This window comes from Excalfactoria chinensis, chromosome 10 (genome assembly GCF_039878825.1).
Source record: "Excalfactoria chinensis isolate bCotChi1 chromosome 10, bCotChi1.hap2, whole genome shotgun sequence".
Taxonomy (NCBI): Eukaryota; Metazoa; Chordata; class Aves; order Galliformes; family Phasianidae; genus Excalfactoria; species Excalfactoria chinensis.
In genome coordinates, this window is record NC_092834.1 from 9,311,266 (window position 1) to 9,329,097 (window position 17,832).

Genomic DNA, 17,832 nt, shown 5'->3' on the forward strand with positions numbered 1-17,832 from the left:
ACCTCCCTGCTTTGCATACAACAAAAGCTTCCTCTTTGAACTAATGAACCCAAAGGAACATGAGGCGCCCAATCCTTAAATGTGCTTCTTTTAAGAAGGCAATTTAATGAACAGACACTTCCTTTCATACATACACAACCACTGCAAGGCCTAATAATTCCACGCTTCCCTGACATCCATAACTTCAAACTGTGTTAGAACTACTTTACATGGCCTGATATTGTAACATGCAATCTATGGCTCAGAGCCTGGCAATGAGGCAATGAACAGAACTGCAAGTCATTATGACCGGGATTTTGGTAAGTACATCTTCTGGGAGTAAGGTGGGTCTGGCAGCCAAATGCCCTATTCTGACTGAATGTGTTTCACTCAAAGCATTTCACAAGAGGAAAAACAAGCGCAGTAAAGGCAGCATAAAGTGAACGTGTGTCACCAGGCACAGAACTAAGGGCTCACTCAAGTTCTACACGACTCTTCTAAAAATCTGCAACATGACTCAAAAAGGACAAAAAACATTCCAGGCTTTGCTGAACTGTAAAGTCTTCCTACAAGTAAGAGAGATGCATCGCTACTTGAAATGTGAGCAGCTTTAATGTGAAAAAAGGAAGGCTGTTCTAATGCAGCCGAGCAGTGATTCACAACAAGAACATGACTTTGCTTTTCCTCGCTCTTTCGGCACTATTTTCCTGTAATAGGGATTACAAGAAATGTTTTTTCAGCCCTTACTTCCTTGTCTGTGCTGCAGCAGCATCAAGTCTGATCTGGGATGGCATTTACTTACTGCAAATACGCTTTGAATAAAATAATAATAATTAAAAAAACCACCAAGCAACCAGGAATGAAAGAGCCCTGCTGAAGATGAAGGCTTAAACACATTATTTATAGTTAATAGGTTTTTGAACTGGTGTGGTTTTCTGACCTCTCAGCTAATCTGTTTGCACCTGTAGGTGCCTTTTTTGCTCGCTACACATCACACTGTGCTATAAATGTATTTAAACAAACTGCATTGTATTGATCCTACATTAAATCTGCAATTAAAAACCCATACGTTATAAAACATTGAAATGGGAATACAAGGAACTCCGGCTTATCAGAACCACAGGCTGTTAATCCACATAACAATCCAGTGGGACAAGGCAGGTGCTCATTGCACCTTACAACGTGCATCGGTCCTTTCAGAAGGCAAAGTGCAGCTCTGCCCAAGGAACCAGACAAGCACTCAGCTGCTGGTAACCTACCAGAAAAGGCACATACCGAGTGCCATACGAAGCAGTGACATGGCAGGAAGCGGCTTGCAGCTCTAACTGTGAAGTGGGGCAGCCGGCAGCACTGCCTTGTGACCGCATCACTTCTCAGATGTTCCTTTAGGCAACGCTCTGCTCACCACAGTCTGTCTTCGGTGCTACTGACATTTCACTCTGAGTCTGTAGATGCTCAGTCTGACACCATCTGGTATCATCAGTGTCTGTACAGAACTTCCATTCCCTACAGCAGAGAACACCGCTTTTAAAACATAAGCAAACTAATAAATAAATAAAGAAGAAACTGCTGTTACAAAGTCTCAGGTCTAAGACCCCCTGCTTCAGCTTCAGCAACACTTGGAAGAAGAAGTCAGCAAAGCCCCCCAGAGTCTGTTTGAATGAATTAGAACGTAAAGAAATAACACCTCCCAATTTATTTCAATAAAGTAACAGAAAAGAAAACACAAGAAGAAAGAAAGCTGTTTCACAGCCCTTGCTTGGACTGCCAGTACCATGTCCTACAAGGCTGCAGGAATCCAGATGATTCACAGTTTTTGGGAATAAGACCTGACCACTTCAAGTTCGGAGTCACAGAACATCAACAAATTACTTTGCCATTTTCTTGTCAGGAAACAGTGAGATCAGTCAGATTTTGGTGTATTAGTAAATAGTACTAATCATGTGAATAGGTTAGACCAAGGTGCTCTCATGTATTTGTTTCAGTAGGTTTCCCTTCAATAAAGGGATGCAGCAAGAAGGAAGGAGAGAGGAAAAGAGGAGTGTGTGAGGGGCAGAACACAGGTATAATAACACAGGTATAACCAGGTTGTGCTACAGACAGGATTAAACCTTTGAAGTGGAAGTGACTGCTTTTCTGCTGCTTGACAGCTCCTAAGGCTGGAAACATATTTATCTGAGCTGTAACAGACCAGCACAGACGCTTTCTGAGTGTCACAAAGATGCCCAGCTTTACCTTAAAACCTTACACTGCAAAGTCTAACCTGTCCACACAGAAAGCTTTCCAAGAAGCGGGCTGCTGCCTTCAGCCAGGCCAGGCCATCACCAGCTGCTGTGCAACATGGCTGCCATGCAGCACGGCCACCTCGCATGGTAGCACGAAGAACACAACGCACACAAGGCACACAAGGCAGGGGTTACAGCAACACATGCCATGTTACAGGATGTAGCTCCAGCAGCACAGATCTCTGCCACACATGGAGCAAAGGGCACAGGGACAGAGAGAGGCCGTGCATCCTGCCCTCAACACGATCTAGAGTTAGCTGTTGGGGAAATACTTCACTGAGAGGGCAGTGATGCTCAGGCATGTGCTGACAGAGCTGTGGGTGCCATCCCTGGAGGTGCACAAGGCCAGGCTGGGTGGGCCCTGTGCAGCTGAGCTGGGGGACACACAGCCCACAGCAGAAACCAGGGCTGTGCAATCTTGAAGTCCTTTTTAACCCAAGCCATTTTATGATGATGTGATAGCGTTATCTGAAAATAACAGATTATTAAACTAAAATCCTTTGATCCTTAGGCCAAGGTACAGCGTGGGTAGGGCTCATACAGCCTCCATGAAGTGCCCTGCAGAGGTGTCTGATCTTTGAACCGGGTGAGGCCTATTGGTGCCTATTCACATTGGGCTTCCTCTGAAGAGTTTATTTGGTAGCAATGGCTGGTTTATGAGGGGAAAATGCTTTCAGCAAATAATTCTGCCTGCTCTCTATTGAAATCAGCACCTGAAGGTAAACAACTGCTGAGCACAATTGCAACTCCCTCTGTCCATTTCCTCAGTAATGCTTTTTGATTTTCATTCCTGTTAGGCTTTTATGTGATCTTGTTATCTCATGCTGCTGCTTGTGTGATAGAGATGTGCAATACATTGAAGACTTTGGACAACGAATTAAAACTGCTTCGAGTAGTGAGGCCATGTTTGTTTAATCTGAAAGCTACTGCACAGAGTCAGATAATTGTCCCCATTGCTCCTGACTGTTTTCTACAGCTAGTCCTGGGGGCAACAGCCCTCTGTGCTGAGACAGGTGACAACAGGAGGATGAACAATTTCCTTTACTGATTGCACTCTGTTACTACCACTTACTACAGAAGACACATGTACGAATGAAGTAGCTAGGTAGTAAAATATGGCAGAAAAAAAGGCAGAGCATCAGGCAGAGCAATGCTGACATGGGCTATGACATGCAAAGAAAACCAAACAAGGAGCTCAGCACAGTCCTTGCATCCTGCAAATCTCAGTACTACTGAGTAAGTACTACTATAACAAAGACTTGTAGTTAAAATAAAGGTGCACATCAAAAGGAATATAAAGTTATTGCTTTTTATTGACAAGCTTCACCTTCCTTTTTGAAAGCAAAAATGAATTCGATTTAAGAGAATTTGAAGTTTTGCTTAAAGATCTTGTGAACTTACAGAGTTCATACACAAAATGATGGTCCTGACATCCAGGACATGCAGCCTGTTCCATGTCATGGCTTCTCTGAGGATATATATGTACACTGGTGCATCAGATAAGTTGGAGAAAGGGGAGATGCTAAAAGGAGGTTGGCAAATATGTTTTATCTTCATCAGGCCCTGACTCTCTTATTAACTCAGAAAAAAGTAGATATGTCTGTGACAGGCTGGGACAGAGTAAGAAAGATACAAATCAGGGATTTTAAAAGGACTCACACTTTCAGTGGGAATATTTATTCAGTTTGCATGTAAACTACAGAAAGCAACGTCCTGTTCTTCCAGAGAACTATTTACAAACAGGCTTTAACAACTGTCAGCCAGCTGCAGCTAGAAAAGCACAACCATATACATTACCATGATTTCAAATGGCTGTTAATACAAAACTGAAAAATCTGACAAGCCAGTGAATATTATAATGAAACTCCGTAAAACATGCGAAAGATGGAAATGTATTAGAGAGGGTGGGTGAAGATACTTGGGTCAAAATAAGCAATGGTAGTCAGAGCCCATACCAGATTTACTGAAGGATGATTTAATTCACGTATCAACTCACAGCACAGCACAGTATGTTTTTGGATTGATACAGACAAGCAAAACACAGAAATACACACTAACTTACAGAAAGTAGTTTACAATACTTCTGTTTAAAGTACAGAAGTACAGAAGTACTTTACAGAAGTACACAGAACTGGGTTTCTGTGGTTACATACCACCCAATTTATCTCGTAGCATCATTCCTTAAAATGAAAGCCAAGCTTGCACTCTGAAGTCCTGTAATTCCTATCACTCCTAAATGCTGCTGAGTCATACTTACTTGTTCATTTTTTATGCTGCAACTTAGGACAAGTGTGATAAACAACATTTTAATGTTTTATTCTCAGCATCAAACACACCTCCAAGAAAACATAAATCCCCTGAAGCCGCGCTGCTGACTCGTTAGGTATTTGCTGCAGCAGAATAACCTCCAGCAGGAAGTTCACTATTACTCACTTGAGGAGGGACTTCCTCAGATTAATTTGTTTCAGTTTTCTTCCTCCCTCTCAGCCCCGAACACGCATCCTTACCATCCAGAGTAGAAGAAACTTTGTAACGCGTGTGAACCTGTGCAGCATGGAACGCCTATGGAAAGCACTCAGGAAAGGATCGTCCTACCATTCGATGCAGCTATGCCCTCACCAGCTTGGTGAGGATCTGCCTGTTGCATCATTTCCCTGGCCAATCTATCAGAAAACAGTTGTTTAAAGAGGAAGCATCTCTCTAAAGAGTCATTCCTACTTCGAATCTCTTTCATTTTCTCTTTATCCCTCATTTAAAATGTTAAAAAAGCTATGCAGTAAAATTAAGTTCAGATGTGAACTACCTAGCAGGAGATAAAGAAATTGAAGTAGTTTCGGGTAACGTAAATTTTCCAATTCTAGTAACTTTTTACAAGTTTAAACAGGAACAATATTTAAATGGGCCAAACTTTCTCATTTTTAATTCCTTTTTAGCCGTGCTGAAGTTATGTTTTCACCCTGCATTCCTAAATACAGCCTTAACTCATCTATTAGACTCCTTGGTAGCCTAATCTCAGTGCAGATGTAAGTTCTAATATCAGCAGCAGAACCTTAACCTTGATTTAAATTGTCGCTGCGTCTAATGAAGGAAATAAATGCAAGTGTATTTTCTGGCAACATATGCTGCCATACATAGACATCTTCTGGTTACAGTGACTCTTTGGTCTGTATACAGCACACATACAACATAAAGGTATAGGATAAAGAGGGAGCAAATGAGGAATACTAATTCAGAAGAGCTTATGGGTAGTCTCCATTTATGGAATTTACAAAGAATGTTGCAAAATGCTGAACAGATTTTATTATGATAAAAACGCAGTATTAATTCTGAGGAAACAAACTACAAAATTCTATTTTAAAAAGCACGAAAACTTTTTCCATATTCAATAAAACCTGAAATGTTCAACATCTGGCAGCAAACGCCTGCTGGAAAGGAGCTTTGACACAGGTTTTTTTGGACTAGGTGGATGCTGTATGCCAAAACATGAAACTCCTCAACCAGAGCCCAAAAAATGGAGGGAGACCCTAGAAATGTAGCAGAAGCATTTCCGCACACTGATTTCAGTAGTCAAGTTTGTGCAGAAGTGATTCCACTAGATTCATAGAGTACCGTTAGGGGCAACAGAAACTCATCACTTTGTAAGCTTTTTGACACTTTCCAACTCTTCTATAGGTTTCCATTTCTGATGGATTGTTAATAGCTGGAAGAAATTAAAAGGGAAACATGAAAGAAGTCAGTAAAACCCCGGTATTCAGTTCTCTCCCAATAGAATGTTATTCTTCCCTCCTGCAATATCACAGATGAATTTACCAGTGAATGATTTCTAATAGCTTTACGTTAGCCTATTAAAAGCAATCAAAGGTAACGAGGGATGTGATATCAATCATTTGTTGTACTGAATCAGGCTGATATGAAACAAATAACTCAACTATTACCCCCAAATGACCTCATTTTCCTCATCACCCCAGGTGCTCCACTGAACTAAGATGTTTTTCCTTATGGCTGCAGTACTCAGAAACATCCTTAGTCAATTCTGTAATTCAGGAACCAAGTGAGTGTAACCAGCATTTCCACTGTTAGCAATGGAACGGGGTAAGAAGCAGCTGTGTGCCAACAGCACCAAGCAGGCCTGGAATGAAATACCTGAATTCCCCTCTTTAAATAACGCAATGAGATTCATTACACAATTAACTCCACTTTTAAATTAGTGACAGCTTCTTTTTTTTACTCTTATCAATATTTTCCTGGTTCCTACAATTATTTAAGCGCATTCCTTGTGTTGGAAATACACACCACTGGCACTATTATTTGTGTTAATTACCTTCTGAGGCCGGGTAGGATCAATGGTTTCCCATGGCTCAGGATTGCCACTCTTGTTAATGCTTTAAGAGAAGATAAAGTAAAGAGGAACTGTGTTTTAGGCTGTGAGCTTACATACGTTTTTCCTGTATGAACAATCTATGATCAGCACAGCTATTCCTGTAGGTAAGCAGTTCCCTGAAACACATCTATACAGCTTTGGGAATTTCTCTTTTCAGTGTTGGGTAGGAATCAATTATGCTTGCTTTCCTTGTGGCTTCCAGAGCACCAAATACAGCCAATCTGGTTCAAGTATAACGTGCCATCCTAAGGCAAGAAAGCTGAGATTCAAAAGCGAATAAAGGCTCAAATAACAACGGGATTAATTAATTAATTTAATCCTGGTGGCTCAAGGTGTTCGATTGTGTCACTTTGAAGTAAGCAGCCATTTCCCCACAAGCTGTAAGAGCACAGTGCTTGGCTGCAGTGCGTGGCCGAGCCATCGGCTGCACTGACTTAAAGGAAGGACACACAGTCCCATGCTGTGCAGGTGCACCAGCCTGCCTGCATCCCTGAGCCCCTCCCTGGGAACACCTAAAGCCAACTACACCTAAAGCATACAAAAAACCTATTCAAAACTGAGAAACCATTTGCTTTAGTCTAAACAAACCAACTTCTGCAGCATTTAAAACGTGCAGGTAACTTTATCGTTCCCGGTGCTCTGGAACTTGGCTCGGACTTTTGACTCTTCCCGCAAAGCAGGGATCGGGGCAGCGCCGGGCTGCTCCGGCAGCAGCGTTCGCTTACATCACGTCGGATTTGCTGACAAGGGAATAGACTGAAAAAGCAGCAGCCCCAACGGCAGCGCTGGACAAGACTCCAATCAGGGGGATGAGCTGAAAGACACCAAGGGGAGAGGTGAGCCGCGCGGGGCGCTTAGCAGGAATGCAGAAGCGACACCCGCTGCCCCCGCGCTGCGATGCCACGCACAGCAGCAGCCCCGAGCGGTGCCGCCGGGCACACTTACCTCTTTCTTCTTTCTCAGCATCTGGAAGAAACTCGCGCTCATCCTGCCTGCGGACCTGCAACAGATGGTCCCGTTAGAGCACCGCTCCTCGGCACCGCCGGGCTCCCGAATGGGCACGTTCCCCCGTTACCTGGCGGATGGGACAAGCCGGGCAGCACTCCGCGGGGCAGCGTGCGGGCAGCGCGCTTTGCGCCCTTATATATACGATGGGGACGCGCGGTGCCGCCCACACGCACAGCGCCCCGCAGCCCACAGCCCGCACCCGCCGGCGGCGCGGGTCCAACGGTGCGGGCGCCCCCTGGCGGGCGACGCTGGCGAAACACAGAGGGCCGCGGCAGTGCTCCCCTCCGGCCTGAAACTGAACGTCTATGGGCCAGGCAGCAGAGCTGACCCTCAGCCTCAGCTGCAACGACAAAAAGCCTCACCCTCATCCTGGTGCTGAATTTTGGAACGTGCTTTTGAGGAAGCCAGCTTGTAAGCACTCCCATCTAAAGCAGCTTGGCCCTGCACTGCAAGGGAACCCATCCCCACCTCCCTGGGGGGAAAGCTTTTCTATCTTTCTAGTTCTCACTGTGCATTCTGGACTTCACATTTTAAGTTAAACATTGCTGTTGTGCCAGCAGTTGTAATCAGAATGAGGGAATCTGTAGTCAAACAGTGCTGTTGTGTAGTACTTACTGTATCTCAGTTACCTCCCCCAGCCTCTGGTGACCCAACCCCAGCAACCAGTTTCATTCATCACTGACACCACAGACTTTCCAAAAGTGAAATTTGACTGTATTTCATACAAACTGAAAATGGCAATAAATACAGCATGACAAAGCAGAAGAGAGACTGCAAAGCTGTCCCCGTGATCTATTTAATAACACTCAGGCCACATAATCCCTTCATGATTCAACAAGTTAATTCCCGACTATACATTTGTTCATAGAATTCCAAGTCTTTCCTGCTTAAAGATGGCTTTACAGTCTGTAGTGATTTTACAAAGTGTTGGTGTTTTACAGCAGTCACTTCAAGTCCGTTCTCCTGCAGTGCCAGCAGAGCAGCCTTTAAAAAAAGAAAGGGAATATTAACAAGTGCTTCCTGGTTTTAAGTTGCACAGAAGTAATCGAAAGGTGTTACACAAAATCAGACAAAGCACTGTAGGACTCCTGGTATTTATCACTGGTGAGACCCATGTACGCCCCACATGCAGTTCTGCTGTCTGGATTAGACAGTGTATCCCTGATCATTTTAGATTCTATTCCTTGATAACAGGTGCTGCTTTCAGCTAAAAATGCCACTGTTGCTTTGCATGGAGTATGCTTTTACATGGAGTACAACTCTGGACCTGAGCCTGAACTAGAAAGGCCATGTGATAGAAAAGGCAGCATAACTACTTCTACCAGTGGCATAATTTACTTCGGCCTGGAAATCAGAGAGCGCCTTTATACTGGTTTGACTTTTTATCTTACAAATTAATTTTGGCTCACTCCTTCTGTTTTATTCATTCTCTTCCCATTTTCAACTACAGAATAAGCCATACTACAGATGACTTAGTAATATGTATGAATTAGGTTTTTTTTCCACTAAAAGGCTGCATTTATACTTAATTTCACAGAATAACCACAAATATTTCTTACCTCCTTGCATAGATTTTCAATATCAGCTCCAGAGAAGAGTTCTGTTAGGGCTGCTATATCTTGCAGCGACACGTCAGTATCTAATGGAATTTTTTCTGTGCAGACTTTCAGAATGGAAAGCCTTCCCTGTGAGGTGACACGTATCAATGAGCAAAAGCAAAGCAAACAATTAGTCCCACTCCAAAACAGTTCTAAATTTCATGTTAGAATGAAGAAAAACAGAAAAATACAAAAACAGAATGACCAGGTTTTTGGTAAAAGAATAAATGAAGTATTATTAATGGAGATCATATTTACTCTTACAGTTAGCTCATATTCACACCTAGTATTCACAGTTACTCATTACTTCATAAAAATGAACTATTTGAGATATATGATTCCATACGCAGTCTGCCTTGGATCATCTCTTATGGTTTAGGGTGGGGAGGGAAGCTCAGGACAAGCACTGACACCACTGAATATTTACAGGGAACAATAAGGGTCTGAAGAAAGGACAGCCAACTTCACCCGATACTTCCTACAGCTTGTTTTCATGAATAGAGAACTACTTCAGGTTGTTGTGTTTTCTATGAGCAGCGTATCTACATAATCAGTTCAAATCTTTGTGGTACTTAAACTACAAAGGTAATCATTCCCTTTTTTGAGTACCTTGAGTTTGGTAACTCATCTCCAGTGAGCTGTCCCTCAGTCCTAAAACACGCTATTAGATTGTTCCTTTTGCATGTTGGCAGTTTTTCCCTCTCCATTTAACACCAGGTATGGATTTGTCATACAGCACCTTTAGATCCGGAGGTGGAATATAGATCACTCTGTCTAATCTTCCAGGACGCAGCAAGGCATCATCCAACACGTCTGGTCTATTTGTTGCAGCAACTACCATGAAATCTCTGCTCAAAGTTTCCTGAAACTCCAGCTGAGTAAAAAGATGGTATGAAGGCATTAGTGCAACACAGTTAAAATAGAGATGGATTAAGACATTTGTTAACTACTAGTGACAAAAGGGGGAGGGAGAACAGAAAATGCATCTCTGTATGTAATTATTTTCCTTTCAGTATCAGAACTTTGTTTTCTTGAGATGAAAAACGAATGTACATAACAGCAAGAATGATGCAGTCTAAAAGAATAATTTATGTCAAGCAAGATTTTTGTGACACAAAATGTGCACCAGCTATTTCTGTTCACGAGCCTGTGTGGGTATTTTGTTCAAACAGTTTCACTGAGTAACAGACTTATAAAAACAGTGAGCAGCCTTCAAACAGTATTTAATAAAAATCAGAAACGATGATGAAGTAGAATAGCATCTTCTTATCTTTGAACACCTGGGCTGCGCTTCTCATATGTATCATATGTACCATAGAGAAAAGGGAACATAAACACCTGTCTTTCCTCTTCACTTGGTTCCTCACATCTCCCCTCAAGCTGTAGTTTATTTCCTCTTCTTTCCATGACTTTCAGTCCAACACCATCCAACTCATTGAGAAGAACAGACAGCACCCGCTCTGAGACACCATGGCCAGTTTTATTGTGCGACCGAGATCCCAGGATAGAATCAATTTCATCCAGGAATATTATTGCTGGAGAATTCGCTCTTGCTTGGCGGAAAACCTGATTTTTAAAATAAAATTTTCATGCACACGTTCTTTCAGATAAGGTGAATCCACCTGTTTACACATAGACTTGTTTAGTGATGAAGACTTAAATTTATTCACACTCAAAAAAGACACGTTCATTCAAAAAGCCACTCCAGCTTCCATTCACTATAGGCAAATTCTGCCTCTGAATTAAATTCTGAAGTGAAAACAAGAGGGTAGAAATATTTTCAAAGCTGAAGAGAGGCATCATGTTAGGGCTTGACTTCCTGTTCACACATACAGGCAACCACAAGTCAGTTATCAATCCTAATTTGATAAGAGTTTTTTCAAGAGCAAAATGTAGACCAAACTTACAAAAAAATCAAGCAAAAACAATCTTTAGACCTTATACAAATTGGAAACTGTACCTGAGATAAAATCTTCTCTGAATCTCCAACATAAGGTGAGAACAGTTCAGCACCACTTACAGAGAGAAAGGAACAGTGACAACTTGTGGCCACAGCCTTCACCAGCGTGGTTTTGGCACAGCCCGATGGCCCGTAGAGAAGAACACCCTTTGGACGAGTCAGGCCCATCCTCACAAATGCCTGAGGAAATTTCATGGGCCACTCCACACTCTGTCAACACATAAACAAGGGATGAAATTCTCGGTGACAGAACTGAAGATCAAAGACAACCAACAAAACAGCGGAGCACAATACTCCACTCTTTAGTGCATACATTAATTTGAAAGCAACAGAGAATGCTAATTTGGTCTTCCTTGGTAGGAAACACACAAAGCCACCCTTCTGGAGCTTCTCTCTCAGTCTCAAACAGAATAAAAGGCAATTGTTGAATGATATGCAAGAGCCACCTCTAGCTATACATTCAGAAATGGACTGCTGAAGAGTTTACCACCTTCTGGGAAGCAGAATAATTACTCCATTGTGTTATGCTTACTGCTCCTATCTTGCGATGCTAAATTATTACAGTGCTTGTTATTTAATGTAGCAGAAAATAATACTCAAAATAAAATCTAGAACGATGTAATTTGCATGATAAAGCACTTCTGCAACATAACACACAGAACAGCTTGGAGAACAGGTCATCAGAAACTCTCTTGACCTAAACGCATTTACATCTTACCTGTTTTAACTTCAACTTCACATCTTCAAGACCACCAATCTGCTCCCAAGTGATGGGTTTACACTCTTTGAGTCCAATTGCACTTCGGAAAGAGGATGGCTGGATTTTTTTAAAAGCTTCTTGGAAATGTGACATGTTAATCAGCACTTCAGCTGAGTCCTGAAGGAAAACAAACACAGTGTATTAGCCATATTTTCACATCATAATTTATAATGCTTTATTAGCACATAAAACACTTCACAAAAAGGCCAAAGACAGCCATAATCACTTAACTTCCTACCCTAACAAGCTCCAGCAGTGCATACACAAAGATGTAACAAGGTAGAATATACTCTCTTTGTGGCAAGATCTTATAAGTAAAGAACAACTTTATCAGACATGAGCATTCTACAGAAAACGACTTTTCTCCCTAAATCACAGCTCCAACTAAGTCAAACAGATGCTAATTCAGGGCTACTACACACAGATTCCTCTATTCTCTTATTCAAAAAGGTCTAACATTTATAACTCTCAAGCAGACTGCAAGTTCCAATCTTAAATGACAGATGCAATAACAGAAGTACTGTGATATTCTTTACCAAGGAGCTTGCAGTTCATATGGCAAACAGCTCATCTACTTGTTGATTATTTTCATTTGCCCATCTCTGTCTTACTAGGATACCAGGCTCAAATTATTTCATTATTTTCAATTGCATTTATAACACTAACTTCTGAATTCCTCATCTTGTTCAGATTTTCAAGTAAAACTATGTGCTAATGGAGAAAGGGTGTTAGATAATAACCATGACTTTCCTCTTGATTGATTTGCAACCATACCAAGGAGCTGTGGAACACAGCCTGCATAGCAGCTTCTCTGCAGAGCGCGGTAAGGTCAGCTCCAACATACCCAGTTGTCATTTCTGCCAGTTTAACCAAATCGATGTCCTCAGAAATGGGCATGCTGCAGGTGAGCATCTGCAGGATGGATCTCCTCTGTGTAAGCGTCGGTGTCCCAATAATAACCTGATCCAAAGAAGATAAAAATTTCAAGTAGTTACTTCAGTGTATTCCTGTCACTTCGTCAGACCTGGCCACACAAATTTGGCTCCACTTTAAACCAACTTCTAAAGATTTACACATACTTACATTACAACCAAAGAATTTAGGAGAAACTTAATAATAGATTCGATATTTAAAGCATCTTTAATTTACACCTACTTTCCTAACGAGTAGTTGTGTAATCAGTTGTTCATAAGACACTATGAGTTACTGTCAAATCCTGTTTTAAGATTTTAAGGTTATAATTTCATTGTTCTCTAAGTTAGATAACAGGTCTATTTATTTGAACACATTATGTAAAACACAAGCCAAAAGCAAAAGCACCTTCAAGGTAGACTATGTGAACTGCAGGCTTGTCTTTATTAACCATCCCCGTGACACCTCCCTTAAACAGGACGAGGACTGAGCATGGATAGCAATGTCTGCTTACTTCTCTGTCAAACCTGCCTGGTCTTCTCAGTGCAGGATCCAAGGCGTCAGGCCTGTTTGTCGCTGCCACAACGACCATCCTATCCTTACGACCGACACCGTCCAGCAGCGTTAGCAACTGAGCCACCAGGCGATCCTCAGGAGCGCTGTTGGAGCTCCCTCGTTTTGGGCACAAAGCGTCGATCTCATCAATAAAGAGAAGGGTCGGGCCTTCCCAGGACATCTCCCTGCCCTTCTCAAAGGCACATCGCAAATTCTCTTCGCTTTCCCCTGGCCTGGAGCCGTACAGCTCAGGGCCGCTGACGCTCAGCAGATACGCACCCAGCTCTCTTGCCACTGCCTTCACCAGGAGCGTTTTCCCCACCCCCGGAGGGCCGACCAGCAGCAGCCCGTTGGGGACGGAAAGCCCCAACTTCTTAAACGTCCTTGGGAAACGGAACGGCAGCTCCACCGTTTCTTTCAGAGACTCTCTCACATCGTCCAGCCCCGCCACAGGAATTTTTGCCGCGTCTTCCGTTAAGAGCCTGTACCGCTCTAACGCCATCACCTCTTTAATCGTTACTCTTGTCTGGGGGGTTATCAGCCCGGCTTCCTCGGTCACGGGGTCTACGGACAGGATTTCTACGTGCACCACGGGAGCGCGGACATGAGGGCCGACGGTGACCACGTAGCGAGGGGAAACGTAGACGTTGGTCAGCAGGTCCCGGACCGCCTCCTGCAGCCCCGCAGCCCGCCTGAGAGCACCGCCCCGCAGCACCGCGCGCACGGCCGCGCCCCGCAGGCGGCGGGAGGACAGCGGCCGCAGGCAGCCCAGGCTCAGCGTCAGCCCGCGCGGCGGCGCCGCCGTCAGCCCGGTGCTACAGGCCGCGTCCGCCTGCACGTACCCGTCCGCCAGGTCCGGCCGCGGCCACGCCGTGCACAGACAGCACCCGGACGGCAGGGAGATCAGCAGCGGAGCGCCCAGCCCGACCCCTAGGGAGGAGAAGGCGGCAGGGCCCAGCCTGCACCGCTGCGTGCCCTCATCCCTCGGGTCCGGAGGGAGCAGCTTGAGGGCGGCCGGCTCCATGTCGGGCCGCTCCTCGCTCAGCCACGCGCCGCCAACACCCGCGAAAGGCGCAGCCGCAGCGCTTCCCGCGCATGCGCCACAGCGGAGAGCGCGGTGGGGCTCCGCCTCCCCTCACACGTCCCCGCCTCCTCGGAGGAGCCGTGAGCCGCCTTCTTCCCGAGCGCCCTGCCGGGGGTTACCTTCACAATACCGCACAAACCTGCTGGGATGCGAGAAAAAAGCATCGTCTGTGAAATCTGCAGTGTGCATGATTTCTGTCCCGCGAGTAGCTTAATTGTGAGTAAAGTAATACGCACAGACTCCATTTGAGACCCCACACACAGGAGAACTGGGATCACACGGGGCAGGGAGGGATGGCCTGCGGGACCGGGACTGTCCGGCGGCTGTTCCGAAGGCTCCTGCAGAAAAACATAAGGAAATCCTTCTGACGGTGTCCTGCTTTATCACGGTCCTGTGGGAGCCAAGGGCTGTACGCAGAACTGTAACCAGTACGAACAAAAAGAGGCAATCAATGTCGTTAGCTCAGCTAGTTCTAAATACTTCATAGGAACTTGTTACAATGAAGCAGAGCCCCCAAAATCATCAATACACCTTTTTGAAAGTGTGAAAAATCGCCTTGTTTTGTTTTGGTAGGATGAAAACCTTATTTAAGAATTTTTATGGGAAGCACTGCTGAGTGGCTGCCCTGGGTTGGAATGAGTACCTTTAGTAGGCATTGTGCCCAGAACTTTTACAGACCCCACATTCAATACCGACAAACAGATCTACCACCAAGAGTCTAGTTTAAACTGTCAACCACCCCCAAAATCAACAAGAAAACCAAAAGCAAAACAAACCCAACACAGTTTTCACGATATTCACTAGATGGCAGCTGATCTTCAAGAATGACTCGTTTCTCCTTGCAGATCCAACACATCCAAGGGAGCAGTCATCAGCAATTAGAGAAACTGAATGCTGCCCATCATTGTCTTTGCTGTGTTTCAAACATCAAACTGAAAATGCAGCGCAGTGAGTGTTCAGATCATTTTCATCTTCATTTCTCTGCTTTTTTTTTTTTTTTTTTTTTTTTTTTTTTTTTTTTTTTTTTTAATGTTCAGTTTCTTGCTGCTAATTTATGGGGAGGAATGTTCCCTTATTGTTTGCTTTCATACTTCATGGGCCAGCTATACTTCTTTGAAAGAGTGCCTGCAGTACTGCAGTGATATTCTAAAGAGAAGGGATGCTTGTTTTAATAATTATTTGTATTTTAAAATAAGCTATTAAGCTGAATATGCTTTTGGTAACTTTGGTTATATTTTGTCAAACAGACTTTGTTTTTGAACTAAAACTGTCAATGTATTTAATTTTTCCTCAAAGGCAAATGCACAGTAGTATCTGTAAACTAAAAGATGCTCATAGTGTGTACATAGCATCTTTATACTTCAGGACAGCATCTAGTGGAGCTTCTCTGGCAAAATGTAAATGCCATATTGTACCTATGCCAGATATTGCACATTTAAAACACCATGATCCATTATAATAAAACTTCATAGATAAATTGTAAAGATATTCCTAAAGAAGGATGGGAATGAGCTCTTTCATGTTTGCATGTTTTTATGGGAGGGCCACCCTCAATGTGTTTACTTAATTTTCCATTGAGAATCCAGTGTTGTATCTTTATATGGAAGAGATTCCCTTTGCAGTTAGCAGGAATTCTGGACGTGCAAGCCATGTGAGGTTAGGCCCTGTATTTTTCAATGAAGGGTGTGGAAAATCTCTGACTGCTGTCAGACAGCTATTGTGAGGCCATTTGAAATGAAGAATCACATGCTGTACTTGCAGACTAGGGCACCGTGCGAAGGCAGAGCGTGTAATCAGAAGTTTTACATTGATTATTATTTTAAATAAACCCCAGATGGGATTTGGATAGCTTATTCTGCTGAAGCACTTTATATGTACAGCCACTACAACTTCTGCAACTTCACCACAGGACTTGCTCTTGTATAAATGTTGTTCTTTACCTTTTGACTCTGATTACATGTGGAATTCTACAGATTTATTTCTACTTCTCTTTGAATTATCAGAGAACGTCATAAACTTTAGCAAGGTTAGAACATCTGATTAATGGTATTAAAATAATTGCTTCTAAATGCCATAGGACAACTTAATTTCTATCTCCTAATCTCCAAAGTGCCTTTAAAAGTGTATTCCACCATCTGAAGTTCTGATGCAGAAGAGTGACACTATAATCAGTTACTTAATACATTTTCAGAGAGCTTTGCTTGTTGATTATGGAGGTTGTCAGGCCTGCTTCTCTGAAGATTAACCTGATGCATCAATGCCTTAAAGGAAAAAAAAAATTGAGTTCTTTCACATGAGTATATTGTGCATAGAGTAAACAAATGCTGTCTTATGTTTAAATAAGTGGATGGTAGGCAGTTAACTTTATTGCTGTTATGTATTTGCAATGAACTGGATAAGCTGGTTTCTTTTATAAAACAATAGGCTGGCTGAAAATGCTAATGTAGCTTGTTCAGTTTAATGATCATTGTATCACAGAAATGTACTGCTGGGAAAACTATTCTGTCACTGCTTGGAAATTCAGTTAGTTATAAGTTACTTCCCTCATTCTTGTTTTGGTGATTCACATGAAAACATATTAAAATGTTAGAATACTTCTAAACTGCATGAGATTAAGCAAATTCCTTCACATGCTTTCCTTGTTTTCTCTTGTAAAGAGGATGAGAACTCTAGGAGAGGTAATAGTAGGATTTAGTTATATATATATTTATATTCATCATACTAATTATACTCAGTATACTTGATTGGAGATAGTTATGTTAATTCCCAGCTCTCAGTAGCCTTTTGTTGAGAGGGTTGGAAATGAAAATTTATAAAGCTGGCATTGTAGCCTCACTTCCATAAGGATACATGCTCACTGCAGGAAGAGAATTAAGCATACTGTTCAGACAGAAATAGAAAACAAACATAAAAACAAATGCAAGTAGCCTAACTGTCAGAGATGGACAAGCACCTTCAACTTCCCTAGGCCACTGAGGGCTTGACACTACTGAGGGAATGCCAGTTATGTTGGCAAATCTGACTTCAGTTTATTACCAGTAATTTGATACAGATATACCACATACAGTGGTGAATCTTGATTTCTGTTAGGCTATTGTGTTGTGAACAAAGTACAATGTATTTGGTTTTTCTGCTGTACCAATTGTCTTTCAGGCATCAAGTATACTACAGTATTAATAGAAGTCATCTGTGTTCCTTAAGAAGAACAAATAGCAGCCTAAGTAGAAAGGGACCAAGACAGCAAAGAAAGATCAGAAATCTGGGACAAAGTTTTTATGAAGTGTAGTATAGAATAGGAAAGGCAGTCTGA

The 17,832-nt window shown here is 42.8% G+C and overlaps 2 protein-coding genes across 2 annotated transcripts; both read right to left on the reverse strand.

Moving 5' to 3' along the window:
• Positions 1-3,920: 3,920 nt before the first annotated feature.
• C10H15orf48 (chromosome 10 C15orf48 homolog) lies at positions 3,921-7,843 on the reverse strand. The gene is made up of 5 exons (XM_072345686.1): positions 7,721-7,843; positions 7,591-7,645; positions 7,371-7,459; positions 6,586-6,646; positions 3,921-5,964 (listed from the first exon to the last, which is right to left on the reverse strand). Exons 2-5 carry the CDS (start codon positions 7,630-7,632, stop codon positions 5,896-5,898), a joined length of 261 nt encoding a protein of 86 aa, XP_072201787.1. The 5' UTR covers positions 7,633-7,645; positions 7,721-7,843; the 3' UTR covers positions 3,921-5,895.
• Positions 7,844-8,348: 505 nt separating this feature from the next.
• On the reverse strand, positions 8,349-14,519 carry AFG2B (AFG2 AAA ATPase homolog B). The gene is made up of 8 exons (XM_072345454.1): positions 13,398-14,519; positions 12,746-12,931; positions 11,930-12,088; positions 11,212-11,421; positions 10,590-10,817; positions 9,991-10,125; positions 9,213-9,338; positions 8,349-8,637 (listed from the first exon to the last, which is right to left on the reverse strand). Exons 1-8 carry the CDS (start codon positions 14,460-14,462, stop codon positions 8,485-8,487), a joined length of 2,262 nt encoding a protein of 753 aa, XP_072201555.1. The 5' UTR covers positions 14,463-14,519; the 3' UTR covers positions 8,349-8,484.
• Positions 14,520-17,832: the final 3,313 nt, after the last annotated feature.

Coding starts and splice junctions, on each gene's coding strand:
- C10H15orf48 (XM_072345686.1), bottom strand. CDS start 7,632: ATGAGCGCGAGTTTCTTCCAGATGCTGAGAAAGAAGAAAGAG. Junction 7,460..7,590: donor TGCTGAGAAAGAAGAAAGAG/GTAAGTGTGCCC, acceptor GGTGTCTTTCAG/CTCATCCCCCTGATTGGAGT. Junction 6,647..7,370: donor GTCAGCAAATCCGACGTGAT/GTAAGCGAACGC, acceptor CTTCTCTTAAAG/CATTAACAAGAGTGGCAATC.
- AFG2B (XM_072345454.1), bottom strand. CDS start 14,462: ATGGAGCCGGCCGCCCTCAAGCTGCTCCCTCCGGACCCGAGGGATGAG. Junction 12,932..13,397: donor CAGGCAGGTTTGACAGAGAA/GTAAGCAGACAT, acceptor TCTTTGGATCAG/GTTATTATTGGGACACCGAC. Junction 12,089..12,745: donor CTGTGTTCCACAGCTCCTTG/GTATGGTTGCAA, acceptor GTTTTCCTTCAG/GACTCAGCTGAAGTGCTGAT.